Source organism: Hemitrygon akajei, chromosome 20 (assembly GCF_048418815.1).
Source record: "Hemitrygon akajei chromosome 20, sHemAka1.3, whole genome shotgun sequence".
In the NCBI taxonomy this organism is placed as follows: domain Eukaryota; kingdom Metazoa; phylum Chordata; class Chondrichthyes; order Myliobatiformes; family Dasyatidae; genus Hemitrygon; species Hemitrygon akajei.
Genome location: NC_133143.1, coordinates 32,145,703 through 32,158,707, shown reverse-complemented (window position 1 = coordinate 32,158,707; position 13,005 = coordinate 32,145,703). Strand labels below are relative to the sequence as shown.

The 13,005-nt window shown below is 39.0% G+C and overlaps 1 protein-coding gene across 2 annotated transcripts in view; it reads right to left on the bottom strand.

Annotated features, from left to right (window-relative positions):
* The window catches only part of LOC140713700 (collagen alpha-6(VI) chain-like), a 145,572-nt gene that overhangs the window by 112,351 nt on the left and 20,216 nt on the right, over nucleotides 1-13,005 (bottom strand). For both annotated transcript variants that reach the window (XM_073024098.1, XM_073024099.1), the window contains exons 6-8: nucleotides 10,617-11,177; nucleotides 8,736-9,314; nucleotides 2,063-2,635 (exon numbers count right to left, since the gene is read on the bottom strand). In XM_073024098.1, the coding sequence (XP_072880199.1) occupies nucleotides 2,063-2,635; nucleotides 8,736-9,314; nucleotides 10,617-11,177 (1,713 nt within the window). The remainder of the gene's footprint in view (nucleotides 1-2,062; nucleotides 2,636-8,735; nucleotides 9,315-10,616; nucleotides 11,178-13,005) is intronic.

The window sequence follows — 13,005 nt, the reverse complement described above, 5'->3', positions numbered from 1 at the left end:
GAAGCCTGTGACTAGTGGTGTGCTGCAGGGATCAATGCTAGGTTCATTGTTGTTTGCAACATATATTAATCATTTGCATGACAACGTGGTAAACTAGATCAGCAAATTTGCAGATGACATCAAGATTACTGTGTAGTGGATACCGAGGAGGGCTATCCGGGCTTACAGTGGGGAGTGGACCAGCTGGAAAACTGGGCTGCAAAATGGCAGATGTAATTTAATGAAGACAGGTGTGAAGCATTGCACTTGTGAGAGGACAAACTGTGATAGAACTTGCACAGTGAACTTTAAAGAACAGAAGGATCTGGAAATACAGATCCATAATTCCTTCAAAGTGGTGTCATAGTTAGGGTTATATTAAGAGCTTTTGGCATATTGGCCTTCATAGATCAAAGTATTGAGGACAGGAGTTGGGATGTTATGTTGAAGCTGTAGAAAACACTGGTGAGGCAAAATTTAGATCATCTTGTGCAGTTCTATTCACCTACAAACAGGAAAGAAATCAATAAGATTGAAAGAGTATAGAGAAAATTTGCAAGGATGTTACGAAAACTTGAGGACCTGATTTGTAGGGAAAGGTTGAATACTTTAGGACTTTATTCCCTAAAGAATAGGAGAATGAGGAGATATTTGAATAATGTATATAAAATTGAGTACAAATAAGATAAATGCAAGCAGGCTTCTTCCAATGAGTTTGCCTGAATTTGAATCAGAGGCCATAGGTTTAAGGTGAAAAATTAAATAATTAAGGGGAACTTAAGGGGGCACTTCTTCACTCAGAAGGTGATGCAAGCATGGGACAAGCTGCCAGCAGAAGTGTTAGCTGCGGGCTTGGTTGCAACATTTATGTAAGAGAATTTTGAATAGATATATGGAAGGGTGTGTTATGGTTCAAGTGTGGGTTGATGGGACTAGGCAGAGTAACAGTGCTGCATGCACGGACTGGGGTGCAGGGCCCGTTTTTGTGCTGTAGTGCTCTGTGACTCTATAACATTCTAAAGCATACTTCCCTAACCCTAGGTAAACAGTGCGAACTTAAGATAGCGCATGTGCCTTGCAGAAATAATTTAGTTATACAAACCAGTGATGGAATTATTACTATGCATATGGCATTAAGTGTGTGCAATTTAATTCAAAGAATTGTTTAAAAAGACTGCAATCAATTACTGAAAATATTCTTCAAAGAAGGCAGAACTTGTTTTGCTTTCTAATCTTTGAAAAACACCATTGAATATAGCAACAAAGAATGTAAAATATATTTGACTTGTTTCTTCCTTTGTATACAGTATGTTTTTATTATGAATAAACTACAGTTTTGAAATATAAAATAAATCCCAGGAAATGAGCAGAATAAACACTTGAAGTTTTGAGCCAAAACCCTTCACCAGCGCTGTAAAGGAAGTGGGGAGAAGCCAGAATATGTGGAGAGTGGAAGGAGTACAAGCTGGAATTTATAGGCGAGGCCAGGTGGGTTACAAAGTAAAAAGCAGGGAGGTGATAGGTGGAAAAGGTAAAGAGTTGGAGAAGGATAGGAGAGGAGAGTGGACCATAGGAGAAAGGGAATGAGGTGGAAGAGACACCAGGGGGGTGGTGATAGGCAGGTGAAGAGAAGAAACAAGAGGAGAAGGAGAAGAAGAAGGAGGAGGAGGAGAAGGGGGAGGGAGAAGAATTACTGGAAGTTAAAGAAATCACTGTTCATGCCATCAGGTTGGAGGCTACCCAGATGGAATATGAGGTGTTGCTCCTTCAACCTGAAAGTGTCCTCATTGTGGCAGTCGTGCTCTGCCTGCCCTGCTGAGTTCCTTCAGCATTTTGTGTGTGTTGCTCTGGGTTTCCAGTAACTGCAGACTCTCCTGTGTTTATGATTCCCAGGAAATGGTCGGGTGGGCAAAGGTGTAGAGGAAGGTAATTAGAAAGTTTCTCTGTTGTAAAGGAACAGCTGGGGAGGGGCCAAATTATTTTCAACAATCAGCAAATGGATTCATGTTTCACTTCAACATTCAGTGGAGACAGTAGCTTTCATGCTCAGCCAAGTATATCCCGAAACCATTCATTGACTTACCTTTTATGGGAGGAAGAGGAGTACAGATTTTATAAACGACTCTTCTTTTAATTTTATTTATATCTTTAAATTCTTTAATAAATATTTTTCTGTCTGCTGCTCCAGTGATTGTCAGAAGCTCGTTGGGGTTTGCGTGTTGAATACCCAGTGCAAATATATTGATTTGCTGTTTCCTCAGATCATTAGCAGCTGCCACCACACTATCTCTAGATTGCCCGGCTGTAACCACCAATAGGTACTGGGGCACCTTCGCTTTCTTTCGACTTCCCACTGATGGCTGGAAAAACCTGCTCACATATTGTAATGCTGCCCCGGTGTCAGTATTTCCCTTCAACTGGACCATATCATCAATTCTGCTTCTTAGTGTATCATGAGAATGAGTGTCATTCAGGTAGATTTCAGCCTTTTGCTTAGTGCCATATTGGGCTATAGCAAACTGAAAATGATCTTCACCAACATCAAACAAGCTAATAAACTCTTTCAGGGAAGTCTTAATCATCTGAAAGTCACTCTCTTTTATGACCGATGAACCATCCAAAAGGAAAACAATGTCTGCTTTCTCAACTTCACATCCTGCAATAAACATAAGTGGAAAGGAGTTAGAGCATAGAAAGATAATATGACCATTAAAAGGCAACAAATACAGCGGAAACCCATTAAAATCCATAGATGAAAAGTAGGTCAATGTTTATGGTGATGGTAGGTCATTCATGAGAATGAGAAAATGGGCTGTAAAGTTTTATCTAGAGCTGGATAAAACATAAGCATTGCAGGAGACTGCTATCAAAAAGATAGTCAAGACATTTTATTTACTTATTAAAGTTACAAAGAGATCATTTTGCACTTGATGAAGTACAAAGTTCACATCAGTAAGCTAATTTTCATGTTTTGGACAAAAGCTACATGCATTTTATAGTAGGTAACTCATGGGTTTTCTGAAACCTAAGGATCCTACTCTGTGTACATTACTTAAGAAACTGTTTCTCTTTCCCTGATAGTACAGTTTATCTCAGCAGTGAGAAATCCAGCCTCACAGAATGAAGAAATCTCAGGGCTCATCCATGAGACTTGGCTGTACTATCTCACTTTAACAGACTACACTGCAAAGAGGAGAGAATTTGATAGATCACAGGACAATCTCTCCTATATGTTCATATGACAACTCAATGGGTGATGAAGAGAGAAACAAGATATAGTTCCATTATGCTTTCAGTAAAATTGCCTGTGGATATGAATTTTGGGGAGGGAGCAGTTGTACAAATAGATGTTTGAAGGGATTATTAGAGCTGCCAGTGAAAGCAGATGCAGGTCCATACTGAGTGTAGGAACTAAAGTATTTCTACCATGGGAAGCAGTTAGTTTGTGTAAATTGGGAAGGAAAGGTGTTTCAGGCATTGGTCATCATGAAAATGTAGGCAACATGACTATTTGCTAAACACTCTGAGCAGGTATGGCCATTTACTAAGAGCCATTCTCTCACCCTCAGAACTTACCCAGGTCTGCCCGTTTCCCCTTGTTTATCCTGCCATTCCCAATCTCCAAAGGAAGCAATGATGCTTGTACGAAACCTGATGTATTTCAAGATGTTCATTCAAATACCATTTCTTCTGCACCAGCAGCTCACTGCTTTTAAACTGCTTAACCTTCAATCGAGTGTATGTTTTTAAATAATTAACCTGTTACGGCTTCAAGTTATTGCTGAGAACTGAGTATTTCAGCCAATGCATACTGTATCATTCCTTTATTCAACATGATCCCAAACATAGTGCAACAATACATTTATGCTACTAATACTAAATATAGGCACTTCTAGTGACACCCATATCCCAGACTGAAATATACAATTAATAAGTTGAATGTAAGTCACCCCACTGGCTTTAGCTAAAATTGCAATCTGAGTATCAGTTTTAGCATATCTACACATCTCCAAAAATTTTCTGTCCTTCATCTCAATCTGGATTAATCTTCGAAAATTCTCTCAGTTAATATATATAAACCAAAGTTAAGTACAAAGTATAGGGAATTGACTGTTACTGTGGTTCCACAGTTTTTAACCAAGACCTTATCATGTTTCCATGGTCTTCAGCCAAAGTGAGGGCAGTAAAACAGAACAACACCCCCAGGGGAGATTAGCCCTACTGTTTCTAGCCAGTTTATCCTTCACACGCACTTCAGTTCAAAGCTACTGGATGATTGCCCATTATGCAGTAAAGCAAAGAATCAAAAGTAATATTAACTGGTAATTAGACAAGCCAGAACTTAGCATTGGAAAAAATGGAATGCAGAAAGAACAGCCACGAACTAACTGTCTGGAACATTTAATTCAGTGTTTGAGATAATCTTCCACCTTGCTTGGAATAGAGTGACTAGGAACTTCAGAAAAAAACAAGCAGTAAGATCAGAGGATTGAAATAGAATAATAAAAAACCTGAAATGTTGATCAAGGGAACGCAAGGAAGAAGACCAAGAAAGGGCCAGTCAGCCTCTGGAAACTTTTCTACCATTCAGTGAGACCATTGCCAATCCAATCTTGCTCCCTACACCATAATCCTGCTCTCACCCCATACTCTTTGACATTTCAGTAAGCCAGATATTCAATAATTCCTTCTACATGGTTCTCTGACATACAAAATTCCAAAAACTATTGACTCTCTGAGGAAATTCCTCCACACCTGCATTAAATATGTAATCCTTTAATTTACACCCTCCATTCGAGACTCTTGCACTACTCAATATCTATTCTTTCATATGCCCTAGAATCTTAAATTTCAGAAAGATCACTATGCATTCTACTTTGAAATTCCAGTGAACATAATTCCAACCTGATCAATACATCAACACGTTAATCCCAAGAACCTTTCCAATTAACTTGTTCTCAACCATCGCTGATGCTCCATACCTTTGCAATATCTGACAATAAAGGATATTGGCCTTTCTCACAATTTCCTGCCCCTGTATAACAATCCTTCACATTTAATGTACTAGGATTCCAAGATCCCTTTGTGCCACAAAATTTTGTAGTCTTGCTCTATTCAAATAATATTTGTGATTTTGCTCTTCCTTCCAAAATGATTCGCTGCATGTTTCCACAATATTCCATCTCCAACTTCCTATCTTCCCACTTAACATCTCTTCTCCTTCACAGGCTTTGCATCTTCACAACTTGCTGAATCATCTACCTTTGTACCTTTAGTAAATTTGTTAACCAAACCCTCATCAAAGTCATTAAATTAATTGTACTTAACTGAGAAATTAACACAGATTCCCAAAGCATCCTACGAATTACTAATGGCCAATCCAAAAATTACCTATTCATCCTGATTTTCTGGGTTATGTTACATAGGCATCCCCTATTCATACCAATGTGCTACTCCTGACCATGTGCAAGAAAACCAGGGAAATTCACAGGAAAAGATAAAATGAAGTCAGAGCATGGTGATTCTGTAGAATTTGTTGCTACAGGTAGCTGTGGAGGTCAGGTCATTGGGTGCATTTAAGGCAGAGGTTGCTAGGTTCTTGATTAGTCAGGGCATGAATGGTTAAAGGAAGAAAGCAGAAGAATGGGGTTAAGAGGGAAATGGATCAGCCATGATGAAATGGTGGAGAAGACTCGATGAGGCAAATGGCCTAATTCTGCTCTTATATCTTATGGAAATATCTGCTTGAATGCTCAAATGCTTAAAAGTTCACAAACAACAAGATGGACAAACATTGTGTTGTGATAAGATCCGCCTTGATTTTTAAAAGGAATTGCCATTAAGTATTTTGGTCAGTGCCAAACACAGTTAGGGCCAACATTTAGAGTCACAGATCAGCACATTTTGTTCATAATGTCCCTGCAGCTGCAAAGCACCAACTTGAGAAAGCAGAAGAATGTAAAAACTAAGTAAGTTGGAGTACTTTTCCAGCTGATACGAGCCTTGCCAGATCCAGACGTGCTCTAGAATAAAAAAGCTAATTATTCATGCCAAAAGAATATCATGAGAAACATCTCAGGATGAAATTTGATTATAGGAATTTTACCTCTGCATTTTCTTTCAGCTATCAATTGTTTTGTATCTATTTCAATTCATAATAGGTAGCTTGCAGAAGTTATAAATTTTATGTAACATTGAACAATACCATGTTAAATAAGCATGTACACTTATCTTTGAAATCTCCTGTTAAGTATTTGAAATGGGCATTCAATGTATCAGATGATCTCAGAAATGTCATTTACCTGCTTATTTAAACTTGATTTTATGTTCCACCATGCCAAGTACTGAGACATTGACAATGGCTTCTGAAATTGAGGGCTGTGCTATCTAAACCAGGAAGTTTTTTCCAGATTTCCCAAGGAAGCTGCTTTTTGAAATCTGTGGCCTCAGTGCTTTATTGAGCACAATATGAAAGCAGTTCAAGTTTTATATGTTTTCCTGTCTTGGGATGGCTGTATAAATATGCTGTACTGTATCTGCTCTATGATATGCTGTGCTGCTTTGTAAAATAAGAATAAATAATAATAAAAATTTGAATTACAAAGAATTTGAGAAAATGATGAAATGACTTCTATGGAATGTTACATGAAGGAGAAAATAATGAGAGCTTTAGTTGGGCTTCTATAGATGATGCTCGATTGATAACCAATAGAAATCTTCCTGCATAACTTGTGGGTGCAGTTCAGGAGCTTTTTCCAGTTATTTTAATGTGACCTTAACCTAAACTTACCTTTGCTTCTTTCTGCTGTGCCTTTCCTTCATTGTGATATTCTAAATATTTTTCAGCTGAAAGAAAACTAGGCGCTCCTTGTTCCTTTGTGCACCAATTCAATATCCATAGTGACGGGCTTCACACATTCCACGAGCAAGCCCTCAATAGAACTTCTGCAGTGAGCTTTGGTAGAATATCTGCCAGCACCAAGTCCTAAAACTGGTACAGGAAGGTGTGGTATGTTGGAGAGCTTAGAAGGCAGGTGGATCTAAATGGCAGGGGCTCTGATAAGATTTCTATCAAGTTCAAGTTTATTGTCATCTGATTGTACATATATACAACCAAATGAAACAATATCCCTCCTCATCACAGTCCACCCACAAAACATATATCACACACAGCGCATCAAACAAAATATTACCTCAAATAAGTTAATAAAATATAATTCAAACTGCTTGCAGCACAAGTGAACAATAAACCAAACAGTAAACAGCTCGCTGTCCTAGTGATGAGATCTCGATGGTAGCAAGGTATACATTAGTGTCACAGCCTGAGGAAAGAAACTGTTACCCAGTCCTGATGCTCCTGTACCTCTTTTCTGGCGGTAGCAAATCAAAGAGATCATGAGAGCCAGAAAAGTACTCGTACATCTTTTGGGCTTACAAACCAGCTGTAAATCCTATATAAGGGCATTAATCAGCTTGAATATTAGTGGATGCTCAGCTATGCCTATCATCTTACTTGAAGTACCTGACACTGGAGGTTACATCATCTCCATTATCTGCACAGCTGACTGAGTTCTAGACTTCAAAAAAAAGTCATTACTTAAACAGGAGGCTGCTTAACAAGATAAAATGCTAGGACGTTACAGGAAAGATACTGGTATAGATAGATGAATGGCCGACAGGCAGCATAGGTGAGTGGAATAAAGAGGCTGCCAGTGACTTGTGGTTTTCCTCAGGGGTCAGTGTTGGGGCTGCTACTTTTCACAATGTTTGTCAATGATTTGGATAATGGATTCAATGGCTTTGTGGCAATGTCTGTAGGTGATACAAAGATAGGTGAGGGTAGGTAGTGCTGAGGAAGCAATGATTGCAGCAAGACCTAGACAAATTGAAAGAATGGGCAAAAAAGTGATAGATGAAATACAGTGTTAGGAAATGTATGATAATGCATTTTGGTAAAAGGAACAATAATGCAGACTGGTATCTAAATGGGTAGAAAATTCAAACATTAGAAGTGTAAAGAGATCTAGGAGTCCTTGTGCAAGACTCCCAGAAGGTTAATTCACAGGATGAGTCTGTGATAAAGGTGGCAAATGCAATGTTGGCATTTATTTCAAGCGGAATAGAATATAAAAGCAAGGAGATAATGCTAAGGCTTTATAAGACACCAGTCAGGCTGCACTTGAAGTTTTGTCAACAGTTTTGGGCCTCATATCTCAGAAAGGATATGTTGTCATTGGAGAGCATCCAGAGGAGGTTCATGAAGATGATTTTGGGAATGAAGGGGTTAAATTATGAGGAGTGTTTGACAGCTTTGTTCCTGTACTCACTGGAATTTTTCAGCTACAGAGTAGTGAATCTGTAGAATGCCCTGCCACGGACTGCAGAGGAGGCCCAGTCAGTGGGTATATTTATAGTTTCCTGATTGGTCAGGGCATCAAAGGATATGGTGAGAAGGCAGGTGAACTGGGATCAGTATATGTGTGTCTTTAATCAGATGCTTTAGTCACCAGAACAATGTCTACCTTACAAATGCCTGTGGTATTTATTACAGAAATAGAAATTGAAGAGATTATGTCCTTCATTTAATTCCCATTAAAATATGTCCACTATTTAGCACTCTGGTTTAATATATAATGGTGTTATATGAAATAGTGCACAATAACTTAAGTACCTCATTTACTTCTACTTAAGTCATGAATATTTTTCCTCATTGTACCTAACACTTACAAAATTTCTGATTACATATGATTACTCACCAGGTTTGGTTTGATTGCACAGCACTTGAGAAATTGGTCTAGATAAACCTTTCAAAACACCAAAATCCAAAGCATAGTAGTATTTCTCTTCAGATTTTGTAATTGCCACAAGGTCATCTTTGCTGGCACCAGATATACCAATGGCATAGACTCCCACACCATCAGCATTCAAGGAATTAGCAATGTCAGGTATATCTTTTGAATCTCTGACGTCTCCATCAGTAACAAGAATAATAAATTGTTGCACTTTGGTTCTGCTTCGTCCTCCTTTTTCTGGAGTTAGAAGCTCTCTTGCAAGCCGAAGAGCCTTTACAGTGTATCTGGATCCCTGTGTCGTTTTCTGAAACTGCAAAACTGCATCTCTGATCTCAGCTTTGCTCGTGAAGGTATCAAGCTGGAATATGGCCTGTGGATTGTTTCCATACACAACGGCTCCAAATCGAACATTATTGCTGTCAACTTCAGAACGGTTCACCACAGCCATCATAAAGTTCATCATATTTTCATGCTGAAGTGTGGTTATGCTGTCTGAACCATCCAGTACAAATACAATGTCTGCAACTTCTATCCTTTTGCATGCTATCAAAAAAAAATCCAGAGTAAATAAGAAACAAACAAGAAAATGACACTCATCTAAGATAAGAACAAATATTAAGAAATAGCACAACTGTGAGAAGATGAGTTAATGGCTTCAGGTGAAGATTGAACTCTGCAGGTTATTAAGTGTTTATCAAGGCGATTAATCCTTCATGGGTAAGAACTGAGGGAACAAATGATCAAAAGCTAGAAGTCAAGGATTAGATTTTCTAATTCATAGCAAAGTATAATACATTGAATTACAGTAGACTTTAAAGCCTTTCTTATTGTTTCTTAATTATTTTAGTTACTAGAGTCATGGCATTTATGTATTGTTCTTCCCCTCCTCTTTATTATCTTATTCTATAGGGCTTGTTCATTCAGAGTTTGTCTGAAGTCCCTGAAGTCCTTTCATCTTTAATAATTACATGTACAAATGGCACCTATAAGCCTTTGAGAATTTATTTGTGGATTTACCAGAATAAGTAAAACTGTTAAATTGAAACAGACTGATTTAATTGGGCTTTAATTACATTTAGTATAAAACAAATAATCTAACATGATTAAAGTATTTTATTTATTTGGGTAGTAAGAAACAAGCTGTTTCTTCCTCTGATGGAGACAGGAATGATAAAACTTAAAACAGCAACCAAACTATTTGGAGTGGAAAAGGGGGGTGGGGGTTATAGTTTCATGCCAAAAGCACTAAAAAAAGGAACACTTTTTTTGAAAACAATTGCTTCCACTTTTCTCCAAACTAATTCAAGCCAATCCCTCCCTCACCCAATTAGCAAGTTATTTGGAGTAGCTCAAACAAAAATTTGAAGACAGAAATCCAGTTTTTGTTGAGTAAAGCTGGAGGATTATTTCTAGTAACTTCACGAGTACATTGAGTTCATTTCATGTAGGAAGAAATGAAGGGTGTAATGATTGCCTCCCTTTCCACAACTAGGATTTACAAATGGTTGAGCCACAGATGAGAACAAAAACTTTGGCCTTGAGGCTTCCAAAGTTAAATGACTTGCTGAAGGTGACTTGGTTCGGATCAGATAGACTATTGTCATAAAAAAACATGCATAACTCATCAATTTTAGAAAAAGAGAAATTAAACAGAAAACTTAAAGAAGCCTATTTTCTGAGTATGACCCATAGTGATTAAATTCAGTAATCAGAAGTAAGCAACTGACAGAACACAAAATGATTTTCCTGCATTTGATGGCTGTGTGCAAAACTGCTTCCATATGAAAAGTTCCTTACCAAGTAGACCAATACTGTTGGTCCTCAAAGTTTTTATTTAAAACTTACCTTCAAATGGACTGCATACTTCAAATGAGATCAACTTATCAAGGTCTTTCAAGGCATCAAAGTTCTCTGCATGATAAACTTTATCTTGGGATCCTGCAATATCCACGAGCTGACTGTTATTAGCACCAAAAATACCAATGGCAAAAATATTAATTCCTTTTTCCCTTACAGCTTTGGCGGGAGTGTATACCTCATCCTGTGCTTGACCATCTGTAATTACGATGAGATATTGCCGCTCACCAGGTCGACCCCCATATCTGCTTTCAAAGTACTTTATTGTAAATTTCAGTGCACGGCCTGTACTGGTCTCCTCATTCAACTGCTGAATGGCACGAAGAGCGTTCAACAGATTTTTTTTATCATGATATTGATTAAGCTGAAATTCCAACCTTGTCTGTGTACTGAACTGTATCACACCTATTTGGACTCTGTTTTGGCCAACTTCAGTCCTGTTGATTAAGGTCTCTATAAAAGCAATCATTTTGTTGAAATCTAGAAAATATATGCTTCTTGATCCATCGATTAGGAAAATAATATCTGCCACTTCCAGTTTGCTGCAAGCTATTGGAAGAAGAAACAAAAAAAGTTTACAAAGTTGCCAGTTATTACTAACTTTTTAAGTTGGTTATGTTTTTCCAATTTCTTTTTTGATAACAAACAACAAAAGCTTTTATAGGCATCGTGTTGTATCCAAACACAAAATGCTAGAGGGACTCAGCAGGTCAAGCAACATCTATAAAGGGAAATAAGTAGTCAACATTTTGGGCCAAGACCCTTCATCAGTACAGAAAAGGAAAGGGGAAGAACCTAAGGTTTCCCACAGTTATCTTGACTATACCTCTTCCCTCCCTGTCTCCTGTAAAAACACTATTCCCTTTTCTCGTTTCCTTCATCACCACTGCATCTGTTCCCAGGACATAGCTTTCCTTTTCAGGACATCAGAGATGTCCTTCTTCTTCAAGGAATGGGGTTTTCCTTCCTCCATCATTGATGCTGCCCAAAACTAGATCGCCTCCATTTCCCGTAAAGCAGTTCTTCCCCTATCTTCGTGCTACCTTAACAGTAATAGGGTTTCGTCTTGGCCTTACTTATCACCCATAAGTCTCTGCACTCAACTCATCGTTCTCCTCAACTTCCAACATTCCCAAAAGGATCCTCCCAGCAGACATATTTTTGCCTCCTCACATCTTGCTCTTTCTGCAGGTATTGTACATGTCTGATTCTCTTGTCCATTCATCCTTACCCATCAATCTGCCTCCAGCATTTATCCCTATAAGCAGCCAAAGTTCTACACCTGCTCTTTCATCTTCTCCACCATCGCTATTCAGGGCCACAAAGAGTCCTTCCAGGGGAGGCAACACTCCACCTGCAAATCTGCTGGGATTGCCCATTGTGTCCAGTGCTCCCGATGCAACCAACTCTACATAGGTGAGACCCATCATAAAGTGGGGCACCACTTTGTCAACACCTTTGCTCCATCAGACAAAAGCAGAACTTCCTGGTGGTCTTAATTCTGATTCTCATTCCTATTCTGATACGCCAGTCCACTTGTGACACAATGAGAATGAAGAAGCAACACTTCACGTTCCATCTGAGTAGCCTCCAACCTAATGGCATGAGTATCAATTTCTCCTTCCGGTTTAAAAGAAATTCTTCCTCATCTCCTCTTCTTTTCCCCATTCTTGCCTCTTACCTCTTCTCACCTGCCTATCACCTCCACCTGGTTCCTCTCCTCCTTTCTTCTTTGCTCCATTCTCCTCTCCTATCAGATTCCTTCCTCTCCAGCCATTTACCTTTTGTACCCATCTGTCTTCATCTATCTCCTTCCCCTCCCCCACACCTTTATGTTCTGCCATCTTCCCGCTACCTTTCCAGTCCTGAAGAAGAGTCTCAGCCCAAAATGGTGTCGTATTCATTTCCATAGTTGCCCTCTGACCTGCTGAGTTCCTGCAGCATTTTGTATGAGATGGGGAAGAGTACAAGCTGGCAGGTAATAGGTGAGTCCAAATGAGGGGGAAGGTGTATGGGAGAAGTTAGGAAGTGATAGTGGGAGTGATAAAGGGTGGAGAAGCAAGAATCTAATAGAAGACAGTGGACCATGGAATAACGGGAAGGAGGAGGGAAACCAGAATGGGTGATGGGCAGGTAATGCAGGATGGGGAGGAGAAGAGAAAGGGTGAGAGGGCAATCAGAATAGGGAATGCAAAAAAGAGAGAAGAAGGGAAAGGCAAAGGGGGCAGTATTGCCAGAAGTTAAAGCAATCGTTATGAATACAGTATGGTTAGAGACTAACCAGATAGAATACGAGGTGAGGCCAAACTCAGGTAGGAGAAATAGCACCCCAGATTCCGTCAGGGTAGCCTCCAACTTGATGCATAAACAAAGATTT